This window comes from Lampetra planeri, chromosome 33 (assembly GCF_965212315.1).
Source record: "Lampetra planeri chromosome 33, kcLamPlan1.2.h2, whole genome shotgun sequence".
NCBI classification, from domain to species: domain Eukaryota; kingdom Metazoa; phylum Chordata; class Hyperoartia; order Petromyzontiformes; family Petromyzontidae; genus Lampetra; species Lampetra planeri.
The window spans coordinates 5,672,286-5,691,978 of NC_136139.1; the positions used below are offsets into that span (position 1 = coordinate 5,672,286).

At 49.8% G+C, this 19,693-nt stretch overlaps 1 protein-coding gene across 1 annotated transcript; it reads left to right on the forward strand.

The window, feature by feature from the left end:
- The first annotated feature begins 830 nt into the window (after window positions 1-830).
- TTL (tubulin tyrosine ligase) lies at window positions 831-18,168 on the forward strand. The gene is made up of 8 exons (XM_078610082.1): window positions 831-2,317; window positions 5,173-5,251; window positions 5,712-6,070; window positions 6,954-7,089; window positions 8,920-9,052; window positions 10,200-10,336; window positions 10,621-10,764; window positions 12,367-18,168. The coding sequence occupies exons 1-8, from the start codon at window positions 2,161-2,163 to the stop codon at window positions 12,470-12,472; spliced, it is 1,251 nt and encodes a 416-aa protein (XP_078466208.1). The 5' UTR covers window positions 831-2,160; the 3' UTR covers window positions 12,473-18,168.
- Window positions 18,169-19,693: the final 1,525 nt, after the last annotated feature.

A 19,693-nucleotide genomic window follows, 5' to 3' on the forward strand; every position in this document is an offset into this window, starting at 1 on the left:
TCCCGAGACCTGCACCTAGCCTGGCACAGTAGGGGGGTACAGCTGGTGGTGCATCTACCGGTCATCTCAGTCAGCCAACCCATGACATCTGCTGGGTCTGTCCCGAGACCTGCACCTAGCCTGGCACAGTAGGGGGTAACAGTTAGTGATGCATCTGCCGGTCATCTTAGTCAGCCAACCGATGGCACCTGCTGGGTCTGTCCCGAGACCTGCACCTAGCCTGGCACAATAGGGGGTACAGCTGGTGGTGCATCTACCGGTCATCTCAGTCAGCCAACCCATGTCATCTGCTGGATCTGTCCCGAGACCTCCTGCACCTAGCCTGGCACAGTAGGGGGTACAGCTGGTGGTGCATCTGCCGGTCATCTCAGTCAGCCAACCCATGGCACCTGCTGGGACTGCCCCGTGACCTCCTCCTGCACCTAGCCTGGCACAGTAGGGGGGTACAGCTGGTGGTGCATCTACCGGTCATCTCAGTCAGCCAACCCATGGCATCTGCTGGGTCTGTCCCGAGACCTCCTGCACCTAGCCTGGCACAGTAGGGGAGTACAGCTGGTGGTGCATCTGCCGGTCATCTCAGTCAGCCAACCCATGGCACCTGCTGGATCTGTCCCGAGACCTCCTCCTGTCAGCGAGCGAGCCTTCGACACTTTCACGTGGGTAGCTTCAAAGTGCACCTAGCCTGGCACAGGCGCCGTGGTGACATCGCGAATGACGGAGGCGTTGGTATCGGTGGTGGTGGTGGGAGTGTTGCACGTTTACACCCCCCTAGTGTTTAAACGTGCGTCCTGCAGCAGGAGGTGACATCACCACCACCATCATCTTTGGCTTCGGAAGCGGAAACCACAAAGTCCTGCAGAGTTCAAATATCGGAATCGGATAGCGTCCGGTGTGAAAGCTGACCACTCCTCCATCTCCCCTTCCCCCTCCTCCTCTTCCTCCTCCATCCACCCTCCCAAGTGTTTTGTCTCCTCGCTCTGCGGTCTTGTGCCGCTCTTGGCGTTACCGACTGGGTGTGGTGGACCAAGCTGACAGCTGCTGCTGCTGATGCTACCCGGGCACTCACTCTGTTGCAGTATTTGCTCTTTAGTAGGCTCATAGTTGGATGCGTAATGCTGCACGGTTACGGCCGTACAGCACCGCTGTTTAATCGGGGGTGTATTGATTAATGTACGTGTAGTTTTTATTTTTTTAAACGAACGGATTTGCTTGTGCGTTTTGTATTGGGTTATTTTTGTGTGTGTGTGCAGATGTCTCATTTAACTCTTAAGTCGTGAAGGCGTGGGGGCATTGATAACGGATGGAGTTGGAAAACGTTAGCAGCAATAATGTGTCCCCATTTAAACAAAGAGTGCAACCGCCAACCCATTTAGGGCAGCGTTGTCAAATTTATCCGATTACACCCTCCCCCATCGCCTGGGTCTGAAAACAGCTGCGATTTGTCCTCTTAGAACTGTGCTGCTGCTCTGTGTGTGCACATTCATCCCTGAAAATACCGCAGTGTAAAAGCCTCGTTTGGGCGTTTGGCACGAGAGGACTTTTTAATGTTTTGGGTGGCACTGGTCTCTAAAGCCGGCTTCGACGAATTCTATTCTTTGCAGTGCTGTGGGTGAATTTGTGGTTAAATGTGGATCCAGTTTGGTTAAGCAGTTGTCATGCTTTTGCAGCGAATAGATTTTGCTTAACCCATCCAAGTTGGGTTGTATTGAGTTAAGCTGGGTTCAGACAGCTGGACTGTGTTGAGCTAAATCCATGATTTTTTTTTTTAACTGGGCTAAGCTTAGCTGTTGTAGAGGGGCTGCTTCAGACTTGTGCTGGGTTTAGCTGGGCAGAGTTCGGGTAATCCGGGCTAAATGGTGTTTGGGCTGAGCTAACCTGGGCTGTGGCGTTAACCTGGGCTGGGTTATGCTACTTTGGGCTGGGCTCAGCTTAACTTTGCTGAGCTGGGCTAAATTCAGCTTAGCTGGACTTGAGTTTAGGTTGAGCTTGGCCGAGATAAACTTGAGCTGGGTTTAACTGAACTTTGCCGAGCCGGACTAAGTTCTAACCGGGCTGGACTTCCAACCGAGGTTGAGGCTGGACTGAGCTAAATTTCTGAGGCTCCATCCCTGGGCTGGCAAGGCGAGGAGGAGGAGGAAGAGGAAGAGGAGGAGGGGCACCATGTACACGTTTGTACTGCGGGATGAGAACAGCACCGTCTACGCAGCCGTGGCTAAGCTGCTGCAGAAGTCTGGCCACTGGAAACGGCTCCATCGGGACAGTCCTCGCTTCAACCTCATGCTGGGAGAACGCAACCGCCTACCCTACGGCCGCCTGGGTGCGTGTGTGCCACGTGGTGTGCGTGTCCATTCATTCATTCATTTGTTAATTCATTCATTTATATATTCAGCGTTGAGAGTGGCTTGTTTAGTAATAGGGTTTTACCCTTTCAGCTGGTACAAAAACTGACACCTTATTATTTCCCTTCTACGTGACTTTACCAACCTTTATACAAGGCATCATGTTTGCAATAACCACAACACAAGCAGTCAAAATGCAAACAAAAAGAAACAACTCTGATAATGTATGCATTGTCCTTGAAGTTGATTGGTCCACATCCGAGACAGCTTTTCTTAGAGCCTAGTCTCCATTGGTGTTGGACCAGATGACGCCAAAAGGCGTACAACTCAAAAAGGTTTCGATTTAAAGCTTTCGTGACTGGAGGGATTCATCTTCTTGGTTCTTTCGGTAAAGTCACGTAGAAGGAAAATAATAAAATAATAAAAATAAAACATGATAAAATAATTCTCACGACGTTTCGGCCACAACGCAAGCAGCCGTCCTCAGGTGAAGACCAGGTCTGTAGGGGAGACAGCGTCTGAATTAAATTCACGGCTGCTTGCGTTGTGGCCGAAACGTCGTGAGAATTATTTTATTATGTTTTATTTTTATTATTTCCCTTCTACGTGACTTTACCAACCTTTATACAAGGCATCATGTTTGCAATAACCACAACACAAGCAGTCAAAAGGCAAACAAAAAGAAACATCTCTGATAATGATAATGATATGCACTGTCCTTGAAGTTGATTGGTCCACACCCGAGACAGCTTTTCTTAGAGCCTAGTCTCCATTGGTGTTGGACCAGATGACGCCAAAAGGCGTACAACTCAAAAAGGTGTCAGTTTTTGTACCAGTTGAAAGGGTAAAAACCTATTACTATATTTTGCCACTGGTTAAGGAGATGTCTCAGGTGGCTTATTTGTTCACGTGTCCATTCGTCGGTTGAATGCGGACAAACATGTTTGCGATGGGATGGTACATCCCATTTATTCGCTATTTGCATGGCTTTTATGTTGTGGAGCGTGTCTATTCATCCCTATGATTTATTCACGACTCGTATGACCTGTATCTTATGGGACTTGTCCACGGGTAGAATTCCTGGTATGAAATCCATTCGGCCTGCAGCTCACATTCACTGCCTTTTCCCCTTGTGCGGAAACGTCATCGTACGGTACTGAATAGGAACAGTATCCATTCTGGTATTCTATGGCGTACACTTGGCATTTGAACTTTCTAAATATTCTTTCACGTCAGATTGGCGGGATCGATAACGTAGCCTGTTTCATCTCCATCGGTCTTACAACTCTGTTGTCGTAGAATTACTCATGGATATTTTGAACATTAGAGGGCATGTAATTGATTTTCCAACAATTTGGCCTGAAATTGATTTTCATGACCTCCGATTAGCATGCTTGGCTACGTACGGTGCGAAAGAAGTTCTTCAACAAGCATCACCCGAAATCGGTGGCATCACGCAATTGGCACGACACTTGTACACGGAAGACAAAATCGGGGGCTGCGGGGGGGGGGGTGCCCCCCTGTCCACCTTTCTCCCCCCCCCATTCTTTACAGCCTGGGGCTTGGTACCCCCCCCCCTCCATCCGGCCCGTGGGCCTCGGTGCCAGCGGCATGGCCCGTACATCCGACAGCCACGCCGCTGCGGAATCAAATGTCGTGGGCCCCGCTTGGGCGGCTGCTGGCACCTTGGATTGGAGTGGGGTGGGTGGATGAGAACAGCGAACAGTGTAGAAATCCTGACCCCGTCACTCCCGTTGCCAAGGGGTGGCCTTGGCTCGCAGACAAATGAAATTGTTGGGCCACCTTTCCCAGCATGCGCAAAATTGATTTGTTGTCCGCCGTGCCCAAGCGGCTGATGGGCACAGCCCTGCCAGGTGCCCGCCTCGTTCTGCGGTGTTCAGGGGAGTGGCTCGTGTGGCTTTTGCGCCTTTCATCCCAAAATAGAGTAAATTTAGATTCGTGTCGCATCTTGATAATAATAGGGCGGGTCTCTAGCACTGGACAGGGATGATTATTTCAATCCAATAATGAGGAAACTTCATATATCATAGCAATAGTGCATGTACTGTATATAATATATATACTATATGCATTGTGGGTATTGTGCTGCAGTCAGGGTTAGCAGTGGGGTTAGAATTTAAGGTCATTGAGTTGGATAATGGCGTCCGTTCATTCATTCATCCTGGTAATGTGATCAACGTGCTCCCAGTGTGTACAAGGTGCAGCGAATTGTCAGGAGCTCAACGTCTGTACTCGGGCTGAGTTTTGGATGATGTTTTTGGGGATATTGGCCTTTCAGTCAGAGTTACAGATATCTTTTTCTTCACATTTTGAGACTTATTACATGTTAAAAGATATTGCTTAATCACTAAATAGTGATCATTTTAATTATTTTAATACGAATCGGTTTAATCCTTGACGTAAAGTTCCGTCAGTAAATCAGTAATTTTAATGGCAACATCTTAATATTTAAAAAATGTAAGCAAATGTCATGTGATGTCACTTTTGGTGGGTAAAGTAAGGAAGTGATGACATGGGTGTGATGACACTGCCTGCGACATGTATATAATGCTGGATGGATCTGTACTCTTTGGTTCTTTCGGTAAAGTCACGTAGGTATAAAATATATTAAATCAGGACGTTTCGACTGCATCACAAGCAATCATCATCAGGTGGGAAAACCACAGAATTGTTTTTTTTGCTGGAGTGGTTTTCCCACCTGGTGATAATTGCTTGTGTTGCAGTCGAAACGTCGTGATTTAGTTTATTTTATTTTCTACCTAAGGCTATACGGGTCATCTTTCTCATTGTGTGTGCATGCGTGTGTGTGCAGGGCATGAGCCAGGGTTGATGCAGCTTGTTAATTACTACCGAGGCTCCGACAAACTGTGTCGCAAGGCATCCCTTGTCAAGTGAGCTCGATTTGTGCGACACACACACACGATTCCATTTCTATCCATACTCACGATCCCAGTTGCCTATTTCACAGATGGGTGGCTTGCAGCCCGTGGGCTACATTCAGCCCAAGACTTAAGTTAATGCGGCCCACGACTTATTCGTCCGGCAGCGACAAATAACTGCAAGCATCTTGGCTGCACTAATCGGGCACTAGAGGGGGGAATATTTTCGACCTGGCAACACTGAGCTTCTAATTTTAGTACGTCCAATCACTTCTGTCACTACAAAAATGCCATCTTCTGGCCGGCCAAGGGTTTTTAAAAGTCCTATTTGGGCAAATGCAAATGGTGGATAACTCACATTCCTATGGATGGCAGCAGTCATGCCAGAAAACTTCCAGTTCAATTACTGGAAGTTAACTTGCTCATTTTTGTTTCGCAATTAACTAACGCTTGGCGACCCCGGGCGGGACAGGCTGATGAAGGCGTCCTCGTCGCCCTCCTGCAAGCCGGCGTCGTGGCTCCCAGAGTCCTACGTCATCTTCCCGCTGAGTCCCAGGCCGAGCCGACGGCTGAGTCCCGGTTCGAGTCCCGGGTCCAGCCCCAGGTCCAGCCCGGGTCTGAGCCCAGGCAGGACAAAGCCACAGGCACCCGGGCCAGGTTCTGGCCGTGGCGGTGGGGGTGGCGGTGGCTTTCGGGAGCTGGCAGAGGCGCGCAGGCGGCACGCCGAGCGGCAGGCGGATGAGCGCGAGGCCTTCCTCGTCTGCTTCCGCCAGCGAGCGCAGAATCGGCAGGGCAACGTGTGGATCGCCAAGTCATCTGCCGGAGCCAAGGGTACGGGGCGGACAGAGGGATGGACGGATCGGATGGATCGGTGTTCTTCACTAATTTTCAGAGGGGGGGGCCACTATTGCAAAAAAGACATCATCGGCGCGAAGACCGCCGCACATTTGAATCAATTGGGTTTGACAACACGATCAGGTATATTCTTGGTTCTACGTGACTTTACCGAAAGAACCAAGAATATGAATCCCTGCAGTCACGAAAGCTTTAAATCGAAATTGAACACGATCAGGTGTTTTAAAATGTGTGTATTGTCGGGGGCCACCAGGGGCCGCCCGTGGCCTGCGGGCCGTACAATGAAGAACACTGAGACAGATGGACACATCGAGGGATGGACAGTTCGAATGGACGGACGTGCGGCTAGATGAGCGACCCCTCGCTGGATCGACATGGCCTTGAATGAGAGTTCTTGGGGTGCCATCTCTGAACATCCGCACTAAGGAGACGAGAGTGGGTTGGTTTCATGCTGGCTTCACCACCACCACATGCGCCGTGTCAGCCTTAAAAGTTGCCCGCTAACAGCGGTGACGTGGCTGAGTGGTAGCGCATTTTCTGCTTGTTCATGTTCATGGTTTGATCCCTGCTTCCGCCGTGGTTAATACCGTGGGGTGTATCAACACTGGACGTTAAAGAGCCTGTGTGCCAGCGTCACGGTCCAAATTTGCCAAATTACTCGCAGACTACTTGATAACATAAAAATCCACATCACAACATCGCCCTCTATTGACAGGCTATACCTGTCTGTGAGACGCCGCGCTTTCACGATAACCTTGTGCTAGAGGAATGGCGTGGAATTCCGGATGTACTCGGTTATTATTACCTGCCCCAACGGTCTGGTAAAGGCTACACGGGGGATCTTTGTCTTTGCTCGTAGGCGAAGGCATCTTCATCTCGTCGGACGCGGACGAGCTGCTGACGTTTGTGGATGAGCAGAGCCAGGTGCACGTGCTGCAGAAGTACATTGAGGAGCCCATGCTGCTCGAACCTGGCCACCGCAAGTTCGACATCCGGTGCGACAGCCGTAGCCTCCGCGCGCCTGCTATGACCGCTCGGAGAAATTCACCGATTCGTTTGTACCAAATTAATTCTCGTGCTAAGTTCATAACGGTGCATGTGGTTAGCGGTTACTCTGATGGCGCGTTCACCGCATGCTGAAGAGATTCGCGGTTCGAGCCCAGCGGCCGTCCCGATTAATACTGCGGTGTAAATCTGCTTCACAGTGGACGGTAAAAGATCTTGTGTCGTTATGGACAGTGTTTAATCTGATGCCACGGTCCAAATTTTCCTAAATTTATAAGTTACTCGCGAATTACTTGATTGTGAAAACCACATAGCAAAGTCACACTGCCCCTCCTGGCAGACTAATGCCGGCATGGAGGCTGGTGCTGCGTATCCCTCTGTGCCACACAGGAGCAGTTACCACTGGGTGGGGCGGGGGGCAGAGGTCGCAAACGGGTTTTGATTCCTTACCCGTACCCGGCCGCACCAGGGTCGCAAACGGGTACCCGTACCCGTACCCTACCCGATACCCGGCTATCCGTACCCGGCTGGGTATCGGGTAGGGTACGGTTACGGGTACCCGATTGCGACCTCTGGGATGAAACCATGTTGCAGGCGCGGGTGGGTTGATTCTAGGAACTTGAATTGTGAGAAGAGACAAGACGTTGGGAAATGAGTGACAAACGGTTACTCACCAGTGACTCACGGTCTACCCGTACCCGGCCGCACTAGGGTCGCAAACGGCTACCCGTATCCATACCCGGCCGGGTACGGGTAGCGGGTATCGGGTAGGGTACGGGTATCGGGTACCCGATTGCGACCTCTGGGGGGGGGGGTTCCCTTGGCTAGGCCGCAGCAGGGCAGTGGAATGCTTGAGATGAGATGTTGATGCAAGGCTCTTGGGAGTGGCGGAGGCAGCTAAGCTGCACCCTTATTCTAAGGTTTTTCGGTAAAGTCACGTAGGTAAAAAATTTAAATTAATAAAAGTAAAATTAAAATAAAATAAAAATCACGACGTTTCGGAGGCAACACAAGCTTCCGTCTTCAGGTGGAACCGTCACAGCACGATTGCTGTATCAAGTAAGATAAAGTCCAAGAAAACAGTCCTTGTATATATACTGGTTGAGGGTGAGAGGAGCCAGGGCAGGCCCTGAATATTATTTTATTATGCACCCTACACATGCAAATCCTGATTGGTGTGAGTAGAGGTGAGGTTGCCTGCAGGGTAATCACCGTGGGAGCTGCCAAGGCCCACAACCTTCACGTTTACGTAGGCGCTAAATAAATAAACCTCACAATTATCTTCAGTTTCTTTCGAATTCTGTACAAATGTGGGGCAAATGGGATGGCAAACAAACGAATGGAGACTGAACATACGAGACGGGCCGTACAAAAGGCAGTGCGAACCAGTTAGAATCCTGATCCTTAGAATCCTGATCCTTGATCGTGACTAAAATAACCTAAATTATTTTTGATTTGAGTTAAACATTATAGCTATTTTTCCGAAGTGACCTGGCCACAACATGAGCTCAACGAAGTGGCTTATCATCACGTGGAAATTTATAGTGGCCATATAATTTAAACACATGTTGAGTCCAAATGTGGAGAGAAAAACCGGAGGACCCAGAGCAGAAAAAAAAAATCCACGTGACCACGGGCAGCGAGAACGTGCACATTCCAAACATACAGAGTTCAGGGTCGAGATCAAATCCACGACCTCCTGTATGCCGCTACACTAAGCTTTCACGCATCGTGCATGCCTTGATAGGGGCTCTCTAACGTCAGTTGCCCTGACAGTCCGTTAAAGGCTACCTGTCTTTGTGTGCGTGTTTGCCCGCTAGGTGCTGGGTGCTTCTTGACCCTCAGTACCGCATCCACCTCTACCGTGAAGGCGTTCTCCGCACATCATCCGACCCCTACGACCCCAGTGACCTCGGCCACACGACCAGCCACCTGACCAACCACTGCTTGCAGGCGAGGATGCCCGCAGCGAGACACCCGCAGCCTGGGCCTACAGCAGGCGTAGTCAAAAGGACTTGAGCAAATGTCAAATAGAAAACTCGGCAAAAAAAGCAAAAGCTTATGGTCCCAAGTAGCACAATAGGCCCAGGATTCATGGAAAAAATAGGGATACATAAAATAACAGCTCAAATATTGTAATGAACATACAATCCAATTAACCCTTTCCGTTGACATACAAGTACGTTCCGATGATGTGCGTGTACGTCATCGGAATGGAATCAAAATAAAATGTCAAATAAAATATCGGTACCGAGCCTCCCACAAGGCTCTGCGTGAAGGAAGTGTGCCACAGTTTGGTGCCAGCTGTCATGGAGTACGGTCGTGTCGCTCCAGTTCTCTGCGATGAGTACAATGTCTTTACAAACTATGCCTCTCTAAATAAAATTAACGCCAACCGCTTGCGCGTTCCGAGATTCACCGGTGAACGCCTTGGAAAGGGTTGACATGAAGAGCCACTTTAAAAAGCTACTTTGAGTCTCATTTCTATGTTGTCTGTAACTCTCCATCTCTCTATCTCTTGTCTGAATCTCGTCTGTTGCCTCTCACACGAAGTTTGTAAATTGAAAAGGTGGTGGGGGGGTGGGGAGGCTCCCAAAAGAGATTTTTTGCTTTGGACCCCCGATGGGTCGGCACCGCCACTGCTCCTTCGCCCAACACCCGTGCGGACTGCATTTCTCCTCCGTTGGACGATCCTGAAGCAAGTGGTGAAAATTCCACATTCCTATGACACGGGCCAGTCTCTCCATAGGGGCAGATGCAGTTAGCAGACCCTCTTAAGCGGTACTCGTTTCATTGCGATTTCCCCCCCCCACCTTGGGCGGAGCGGTGGCATAGTGGTTAGTGCGCTTGCGCTATGAACCCACCTCGTAGCGATTGATATCACAATCGGTCCTAGACCACCACCCTCCCCCGCCCCCACCCCCCACAAATTCACAATCCTACACTGACCAACCTGGTGAAATATGGTTAAAAACAAAAATCGCCCATGATTATCATGGTCAGGTGAAACAATAATCCATTGGTGGATTGAGAATGTGTGGAGTCATTATTTCATCCGCTTTCTCGCCGTCCCTCCCTTTGCGCGCATCACCGCCGCCAGGAGGCTCTGTCGGGGAACTACGGGCGCTACGAGGAAGGGAACGAGATGTTCTTCCCGGCCTTTGAGGACTACCTGCGCAGCACGCACGCCATCGGCCTGGAGGACTCCATCCTGCCTCAGATCAAGCACATCATCAGGTGCGGCGGCCACCGCGGTAGTAGGGCCGCACGGTGGCGAGATGTTCACCACCTCGCCTGGTATACGGGAGGCAGTGTCGAACGGTGGGGTCCTAGCGGCGGTGGGGTGGTGGGTGGGGGGTAGTACGTGGTCGGCTGCAGGGGCTGGGGGGATGCGCGCTGGCCTTGATTGGGCTTGGGTGGGTGCCATACCATACGGCTGGCAACCGCGGCGTCTTAACGGCGGCGTCTTAACGGCGGCGTCTTAATGGTGGCGTCTTAACGGTGGCGCCCCCTTTTCGCAGGGAGTGCCTGCTGAGCGTGGAGGCGGAGGTGAGCACGCACGACCTCTCCTACCGCAGCTTCCAGCTCTTCGGCTTCGACTTCATGGTGGACGCCGCGTGGCGCGTGTGGCTCGTTGAGGTGAACGGGGCCCCCGCCTGCGCACAGTGAGTCCTGCAGGGCGCCGTGGGTCGCACGTGCCTTGTTTATGTTTAATACAGGGACTCCTCTACTTACGAACATTCGACTTGAAAATTATCGGAGATACGAACAAACCTGTCCGTATTTCATGCAGATGCCACATGAAGAGCCAGTGGCATCTACATCTGCAGAACGTGAAGAACCAGTGGCATCTACATCTGCAGAACATGAAAAACAAGTTGTATCTACATCTGAAGAACGTGAAGAACCAGTGGCATCTACATTTGCAGAACGTGAAGAACCAGTGGCATCTACATCTACAGGAGATTACAAAACTTGTAAAGCCACTCCCCGTGTTTAGTGTTTGGAATTGACTGGAGTCAAGTTGGACTTATAAAAAACAGACTTACGAACAGACCTCTGGAACCTAACTCGTTCATAAATAGAGGAGTCCCAGTACATATGTGTAATATGTGTGTGTGTATATGTGTGTGTATATGTGTGTGTGTATGTGTGTATATATTGGTGGGGAGCGGTAGTGTAGCGGTTAGCACGCTGCGCTATGAACCTGGCGACCTGGGTTCGATTCCCGCTCACGGCCAACACCAGTGACGATTGTCTGAACCGGTCCTGGGCCTCCCCTAGGTCGACTCAGCCTGAAATGAGTACCTGGTGCGGTGTGTAAACATCGCCACTAGGGAGACAAAGGCGGTCGGGCGTGGTATTGGCCAACCACCCCCTCGTGTGCTGTGCCGGCCTTCATAGGTGCTCGCTAACGGTACTTGCCCCAACAGTCTGTAAAGGCTATACGGGTGATCTTTGTCTTAGTCTTTGTGTGTGGACACATCGGGTTATTTTATGTATTTTAACGCTGGCAGTAAAACATGTAATTGTTTATTCTGTAATTTAATATTTTATCTGTTATTATTATATATTTCTTTTTTCCTCAACCATGAGCCCTGAATGAATTGAGACAAAATAAAATGTAAGAATGTTCAAAGGTTACAAAGCTGTAATCTTTGAAAAAAAAGTCCTCATTTCATTTCAAAGCAGAATTCATGCGTGCATTAATGTTCATGGAAGTCAGTTATAATATTTGTTAAAATAAATTACTTCACCCGACGTGATTTAACCCTCTGAGTCAAGAAATGTTCAAGAAGTGCACAAAGCCGGTGCGATTAGCTTCGCAAATCGTCACACGTAAAATGGTTTAAATAGTGGCAGCCCACCGCAGGGTTTGGTAAGCTAGGTGTGATGTCGTCATGGCCTGTGTACAATGGGGGTTTGGTGGGGGTGGGCAGGGGGGGGGGGGGGAATTGGCCTAACAATTTTAGAGAAAAAAAATTGAACATTTAGTTTGAAATCACATCCTCAAGTCAAAACAGTTTACAAAGCAAATGCTGTCTTGTTGTTGTCAACCGCCGGTCACACCTTCCCTGCCGTGTGTGCCGTGCCGGCCTTAATCGGGGCTTGTATACAGCATTTGCCCCCAACAGCTTGTCTGGCTACAAGAGGGATCTTAGCCTTTGTGCCTGCGCGTGTGTGTGTGTTAACACGCGCGTGTGTGTGTGTTAACACGTGCGTGTGTGTGTTTGCGTGTGTGCGTGTGCTCGCGCGTGCGTGAGCAGGAAGCTGTACGACGAGCTCTGCCAGGGCATCATTGACGTGGCCATCTCGCCCACGTTCCCGCTCACCGCGGCAGTGTCCAGCGCCTCCGTGTTTGTGCAGCTCTAGCCGACGGACTCAAAGCTTGCGGTCCCTCCCTCCCTCCCTCCGCCCACCTCCCCACAGCTTCATTTCATCTCACCGTTCCATTAAGCACTATTGTAATGATCCAGTCGTAAGCGAGCCTCTTCGCTGTCAAACCACTTCTCCGCAAATTGCACGCCCCTGTCCTCCTCCCCTTTCTCCATCGCCGTCGTCACCACCATCCTCGTCGTCGTCACAACGAAGGTCCCGATGCACGACCTCTCGGAACCCCTGTTGAGGAGTCGCTGCACTCGGGGATGTTTGACGAATTCCTTGTGGAGCGTCGCGGTGGGGGAGGGGTGGAACCTCGTGTACGTGAAGGGTACCCTTTAAAAAAAATCCGCACAACAAAGTTGAACAACCTACTTGCTTGCACTGCCTTCTACGCGCCACCTCACGTCACTCCGGAGTGGGAGGCTCGGTCACGAGATCATCTCTGCGCGGGCCGCCAACCCTCGCCTCCAAAGCCCCAGATTACGCGCGTCTGCCTCCACACCCGGCTACTTACGGTGACCTGCAGCGAGTGCAGATTTACATGCACGGTCGGCACCCCCACCCCCCCCAGAGTTATGTAACATCATCACGATGCTATTGCGAAATGAAAAGCGTCTGGACGCGTGCGAGTGTCTGTTGCGGGAAGCGGTTAGCACGCCTCCCTATGAACCTGGCGCCCCATGTTCGATTCTTAAACCATGGCTAACATTGGTATTATTTGAACCACGATTGACTCGGCCTTACGTGGGTATCTGGTGCGATGTGTGAGCACCAGCGCTGGGGAGACAGTGGTGGATGGGCGTGGTGCTGGCCACACCACCTCGTGCGCCGCCCTGTCCTTCACTTGCCCCATCGGCCTTTGTAGGTTAGAACAGTCACCTTTGTCTTTGGGGTGAATGAGCATAGTGGTGGTGGAATGGTTACCTCGCTGCACTACGAACAACGGTAACCTTGGGTTTGATTCCCGGGCCACGACTAACACGAGCGGAAGGCTGCAAAGTTCGGCTCGGGATGAACGTGAGCAAAACAAACGGTCACGTACAAGTTTCCCAAAGATCGCCGAACGAGATGACCTGTTGACCTGTCCTTACGAGGAGAGCAATGACCGATGTGGTGGACGTGGTTGATGTGGGAGGGGTAGACCGTGCGTGGTCGACTAGAGAGAAGTTTTCCTTTTCATCCAATGCCTTAAGTGACAATTGGCTAGGCTTGGTAGCCAACATGCTGCCTAGCCCCCCCCCCCCTAGACTCGTACTAGCAGTCACAGTAGTAAACATTCCTCTTCCACGTCGCACGAACACTTTCACTGAGCGACTCGCAACCCCCCCCCCCCCCGCCGCTCCCCAGGGTCGCCCCCGTCCGAGACAACGCGCACGCTACAAATACTGGGGGCCACGAGTGCAGAAACGGTGCTGTCCGCTCAACTTGTACGTGGAGTGCAACGCATTGCAGTGTGCAACGTTTGACGCCTGACCTTATTTATACTCCTACGTGCGAACACAGGCAAGGTAGTCGCTCAGGTCCGGCCGCGTGAAGAGGGTTTGTCCAAAAACGCGTGTGTGGCTTTATACACGTCCGTGCCTGGCCATTTCGGATTGTGTGAACATCTTGAGAGGAGGGACAGGAGAAGGACGACAGGCGAGGCACAAATACTGGCGCAGGGTGAGGGCAGCTGATGGGTCAGGGGCGGATATGCGAGTGTTGCAATCTTCCTCGCTGCTGTTACTGCTGCTGTTACTGCTGCTGTTACTACTGCATGCATGTGTGCTGCAGCCTGAGTGCTTTCTGTCCAAAGGGCTGTGGCTAAATCCATTAATGCCACCCGTGTTAAGCCTTCCGGTGGTGACGTTTCGCACGTTGAATTTACACGGCAACAGGAAATTGGGCTGACGCTGTAATTGCGTCCAAGAAGCCGCTGCGCTTATGAGCAATCGTGTTTTTAAAAATATTTCTACACAACTTAGTTCGCGCAAATTTCACGTTTGTTTCAGTGTTACCCGTATTTATTTTTAGTGTACATTTCAATTTCGCACAACCGGGCAGTGAAGAGCCGCTCGAGTGCTTCGTGTTTTGGAGACGTCGGTTTTGGAGGGATTTTTCGGCGGCTCTCGAAGCGTGGCCGTCCGCTCTCACGACGCGCGCCTCCAAGACCCCGCGCGGTGCGTCATTTCCAAAAAGCAGAGGGGCGACAACGTGGATTCGGCTCACCGGGTTTTAAAGAAATTTAAAAAAACCGCACGTGACGGTTCGCGAACCATCACGATTCGGTTCACGCATCGCTGCTTTGTGGCTCCCTTTGGCTGCAGCAGTTTTAAAATGAACGAGTCGCACACCCGGCGCAGGACCATGTGACCTAACGACTCGGGTGTCCGATTCGCAAACGCGAAGGTGGCATCGTGGTCATCGCAGCGATGAGCCACTCCACCACTTCTCCAAGGCCCAATTATCTGGCTCGGCTACTTTGATGTAAAATTATAGTTGTTGCTCGATAACAACAGCCATACAAAGAAAAACTTTTTTCGCACCGTACTTAGACAACCGTGCTAATCGTGCTAATCGGAGGTGTGGGTTAAGGACAACAAACTAAGCACAACAACGTAACATGCACAAATCGAAAATAGTGAATTCTCACAATCACGATTCGAATCCATTTACAATCGGTGATTCTACGTATCGGTGTGCCTGAAAGCGACCCACACCAAAGTCAATAATATCGAGGGTTAAAAGTAGTGCTCGCATTGCTAAGCTTCCAGAGTGAAGGGAGTTGGGGTAAGTGGACTCTGCCGCGTTTGTGGATTTTCTCTGCTAAAGCTACCGCCAGAGGTCGTTATTTGCAAGCCTGTCAACGAATCGCAAACTCACCATTGGAACCTCATTTGCCAGTAAAAAATATGATAATTGGTTTTTTACCCTTCTATCTGACAATAAAACTGACACCTTTTTTACAAGGAGTCATGTTTGCATAGACCACAATACCTGCAGCCATTATGCAAAAAAAACATAACTCTGATAATATATGCACTGTCCTTGAAGTTGATTGGTCCACACTCGAGACAGCTTTCCTTAGAGCCTAGTCTATGCAAACATGACTCCTTGTAAAAAAAAGTGTCAGTTTTGTTGCCAGATAGAAGGGTAAAAAAACAATTATCGAATCGCCAACTCGTGAAAGGGGGACGCCGCCCACAAAACAAACAGCTGGTTGTTAGGTCGTTAGGCACCCTTAAGGGTCAGGTGTCGGCAACCTGTGGCTCTTTTGAGGACTGCTTCGGGAGGTTATTTATTAAGGACCGGCTCGTATTCACGTGCATTGACTGCTGTTGAAATGCGTGTTTTTTTTACCGAATTCGAAAAAAAAAATTATTGTTATTTTAGCTGCCGGACCCCTATGTCCTGGACTGCCCGCCATGGGTTTTGTGAATGGTTAAAACAAAAAACGTTGTGCATCGTGGCAATTGCTCGACTTCGCCGACGGCACTGCCATGCCTCTTTTTCTACGTGGTCGATGCGGTAACATCACGGGGGGCGTCCGACCTGCCCTGGCTATTTCCCCACCACTCGTGGGATCGGCTGCCTTCCTTGTCCTCTTCCTCTGGGAAGAGAACCAGGAAGGCACCAGTTCGAAACCCCTCTCGTGCTGCCTCTCAGCCAGAGGTCGCAAACGGGTTTTGATTCCTTACCCGTACCCGGCCGCACCAGGGTCGCAAACGGGTACCTGTACCCGGCCGTACCCTACCCGTACCCGGCCGGGTATCGGGTAGGGTACGGGTATCGGGTACCTGATTGCGATCTCTGGGATGAAGTCACGTTGCAGGCGCAGGTGGGTTGATTCTAGGAACTTTAATTGTGAGAAGAGTCAAGACGTTAGGAAATGAATGACAAACGGTTACTCACCAGTGACTCACGGTCTACCCGTACCCGGCCGCACCAGGGTTGCAAACGGCTACCCGTACCCGGCCGGGTACGGGTACCCGTACCCGGCCGGGTACGGGTAGCCGGGTATCGGGTAGGGTACGGGTATCGGGTACCCGGTTGCGACCTCTGCTCTCAGCTCTCGTCCACCTTGGTGCGTCCATGCCCCACCACCTTTCTGCTTCCGAAGTCTTTTTCCTCCCCAATTTTTTTTTGACGTCACATCCCGCACCTCGGATTAGCATGATTGGCAAAAAAAATGTTACAACATACACACACATGTATTGAACATACGTACATGTGTTTCGAACTTCTTTCACGCCGAACGTAGCCAACCGTGCTAATCGGAAGCGCGGGAAATCGTACATACATCCTCGCCGTCGGAGTCGACTTTTTGTCAGATTGTTCTGACATGGGGGGGTATCGCTCTTGCCTTCTTCCTAATCTATCAACTTCTGGCTCGATATCCACTCTCGCAGCACCTGAGCAGGATGCGTCCACAAGAGCCGCTTCCTTGGGTTGCATCCTCCTTTCAGCGTCGTGCAAAGACGTCGATAATGCAACGATCGCCCGCGATGGGCTTTTGAGGTTGTCACCCTCCCCCCGACCGCCCAAAACTTGGCAGGACCCTTCTGGAAAAGAAAATAAGAGTCGAGACTTGGTGAAACTTGGCCGAGTAAACGAGCGTGATATGGATAATAGGGTTTTCCCCCTTTTTTCTGGCAACAAAACTGAAACCTTTTTACAAGGATTCATGTCTGCATTAACCATAATACTTGCAGTCAAAATGCAAACAAAAACACACAACACAAAAAAACAAAAGTATTGTGGTTAATGCAGACATGAATCCTTGTAAAAAGGTTTCAGTTTTCTTGCCAGAAAAAAGGGGAAAACCCCTATGATTATATTTTGGTACTGGCAAAGGAGGTCGAATGATGTAGCGTGATAAGGATATGCAACCCAGAAAAGCGAACAGCTCCTGCGGGAATGCAACAAAGCCGTATGTCCCGGGCTGTCCGTCACAACATTTTAAGCTCGACTCCATAGCGCTTGTGACGTGACAGCGGTGTGATGTATGTCATTTTGTATTATAACTTCACCGCAGTGATGTCACTCCAGTGTGTGTCCCAAGTGAACCTTGTCATTTAATAAGCGCCCAGTCCCAGTCTCGGACTGTCCACAACATTCGGGTAGAGGAACGTGAAACAAAAGCCATCTGTGTGTTTGTTTCCATGGTCTTTTGAACATGTGTGGAACTCATAAGTTATTGCTCGTGTTTTTATTTATTACTATTATCTTTACATTTGATTTCCTGCTGAACGAGCAGTGCAAAATGAAATTAATCCCTTTTTGGAAATGTAAAACGATGTCTTATGTCTCGTTTTACACGACCCGAGGTTGGGTGGAACGGTGGCAGAGTCGTTTGTGCACAGTGCCGCGAACCCGTTTATCCACGTTCGATCCCAGGTCGCAGCTCACATGGGTGGCATCTGAAATCTTACATGGCCTTGTGCCCCCCACCCCGCCAATCCACCCGGACCGTCATGGTGAAGTATGGTGAAACAACCACCACGACGGACACGATGTGTGGAGGCCTTTGTCCAGCGGGTGATTTGACACAGGGCTGTACATTTCATGGGGAGCTCCACAAATACTTTAAACCATCTGACGTGACGATCCATTGAAGCTTCATTGAAAAAATGCTGCTGTGAACGCATGGAAATGAAAAAAATGCCTTTTTGAACGCAGGAACAAATAAACTCAATGGAAGGAAATAATCGTTATGCGCGAGCAGGTGTCTTTCCCAACGTCTATGGCAGGGGTGGGGTAACTATTCCTTTCCGTGAGCTGACTAGAGATTTCCACAACATTTGGCGGGCAACGAAACTTTAGTGCCCACTAAACCTTTGATCACGCGATAGAACTATGCATTGAAATAAAACTAAACTTTTTATTTTATAACTATGCATTGAAATTATAAAAATAACCTTTGTATTTTACCAGGTAAGGCCCACCGAGCTGCATAGCTCCTTTTCAGAAGCGACCTGGCCACAAATGATAGCGCAACTTAGTGGCTTATCATGTGGAAATATTTTGCAGCCAAATACTCTAAACTCATGTTTCTAAATGTGGAGGGAAAACCGGAGGACCCAAAACGAAAATCCACGCGACCACAGGGAGGAGCTTGCAAACACCAAATATACAGGTATCAGGGGTCAGGATCAAACCCACAGCCTCCTGGTGGATACCAGGTGACGAAGTTAACATCTCACCACCGTAGGGCCCATTATCTATGCTCAAAACAACTTTACAGTGACTCGAGCACTCTAAAATGAGAAACGCAGCGTTGCCAGGTAGAAAACATTCTCCCTCTGGTACCCGATCAGTGTGACGAAGACGCGGTGACGGGATAAAAATCCGTCACGTGGGTATAGGCCGTATGTGGCGGTGGCGGCAGCATCAGCAGGCTGTAGGAAAGTAAGTAGCGGGCCATGGTCTGGCCTCACGAGTTTTGTCGAGGCTCCCACACCGCATGGTTTGGGAGAACCGTCACACGCTGCTGCCGTTTGGTCGGGTCACTGCGTGTGCTGTGGCCTACAGGCCCATCCTCCCATTGGCTTGTATTACCGTTGCTATCCGCACACACACACACAACAGAGCTTTCCTCTTGAAAGAAAACTGCGAGATGTTTTCACGTCCAACACACTTAATGTGAGCAAAAAGAAACTCGACACGTTCGTCAATAACAGTGCGTCCCCTCCCCACATTCCACCTCCCACCAAAATGAAAATGACACCAAAAATTCAGCGCTGCACCCCTTTTAACAATAAATAAGATGCACCGCAGATACAATTTGCAAAATACAAACTGTGTTTTTTTTTAATTCACGAATGTCCGGTGTTTTACCGTCGCAGTTTTCATGATGGCCATGTTTTATGTTACAAGTTCATGCATGGGACTTTCCCAACGAAAATAGCAAAATACTTTAAAATCGATTATGTGGTGTATTTCTGCAGAGATTTTGGATTTTTCTTTTGTTACGAAACCACGGAATTATATTAAAAGTACCTATATTTTTTACATTTTATTAGCTTACAACAAATGTTAACACCATAAATTTTGATAGCCCAAAATCTTAAATACAATTAAGAATGCCATTTTAGTTGCTACATGTGCATTAACCACGGTATAGTTGCCTCGATTGTATAAATATATGGTAAGCCTATAGGATAGCGATCAACATGGACACACTTGCAGAGAAGTAGGAGGTAGTCACCCATTCTAAATGTTACAACAATCGGT

Excerpts from the sequence above, each read along its gene's own strand:
- TTL (XM_078610082.1), top strand. The coding sequence starts at position 2,161 with ATGTACACGTTTGTACTGCGGGATGAGAACAGCACCGTCTACGCAGCC. Across the intron at positions 5,252-5,711 it reads CGCAAGGCATCCCTTGTCAA|GCTGATGAAGGCGTCCTCGT; the intron begins GTGAGCTCGATT and ends CGGGCGGGACAG. Across the intron at positions 10,765-12,366 it reads GGGGCCCCCGCCTGCGCACA|GAAGCTGTACGACGAGCTCT; the intron begins GTGAGTCCTGCA and ends GTGCGTGAGCAG.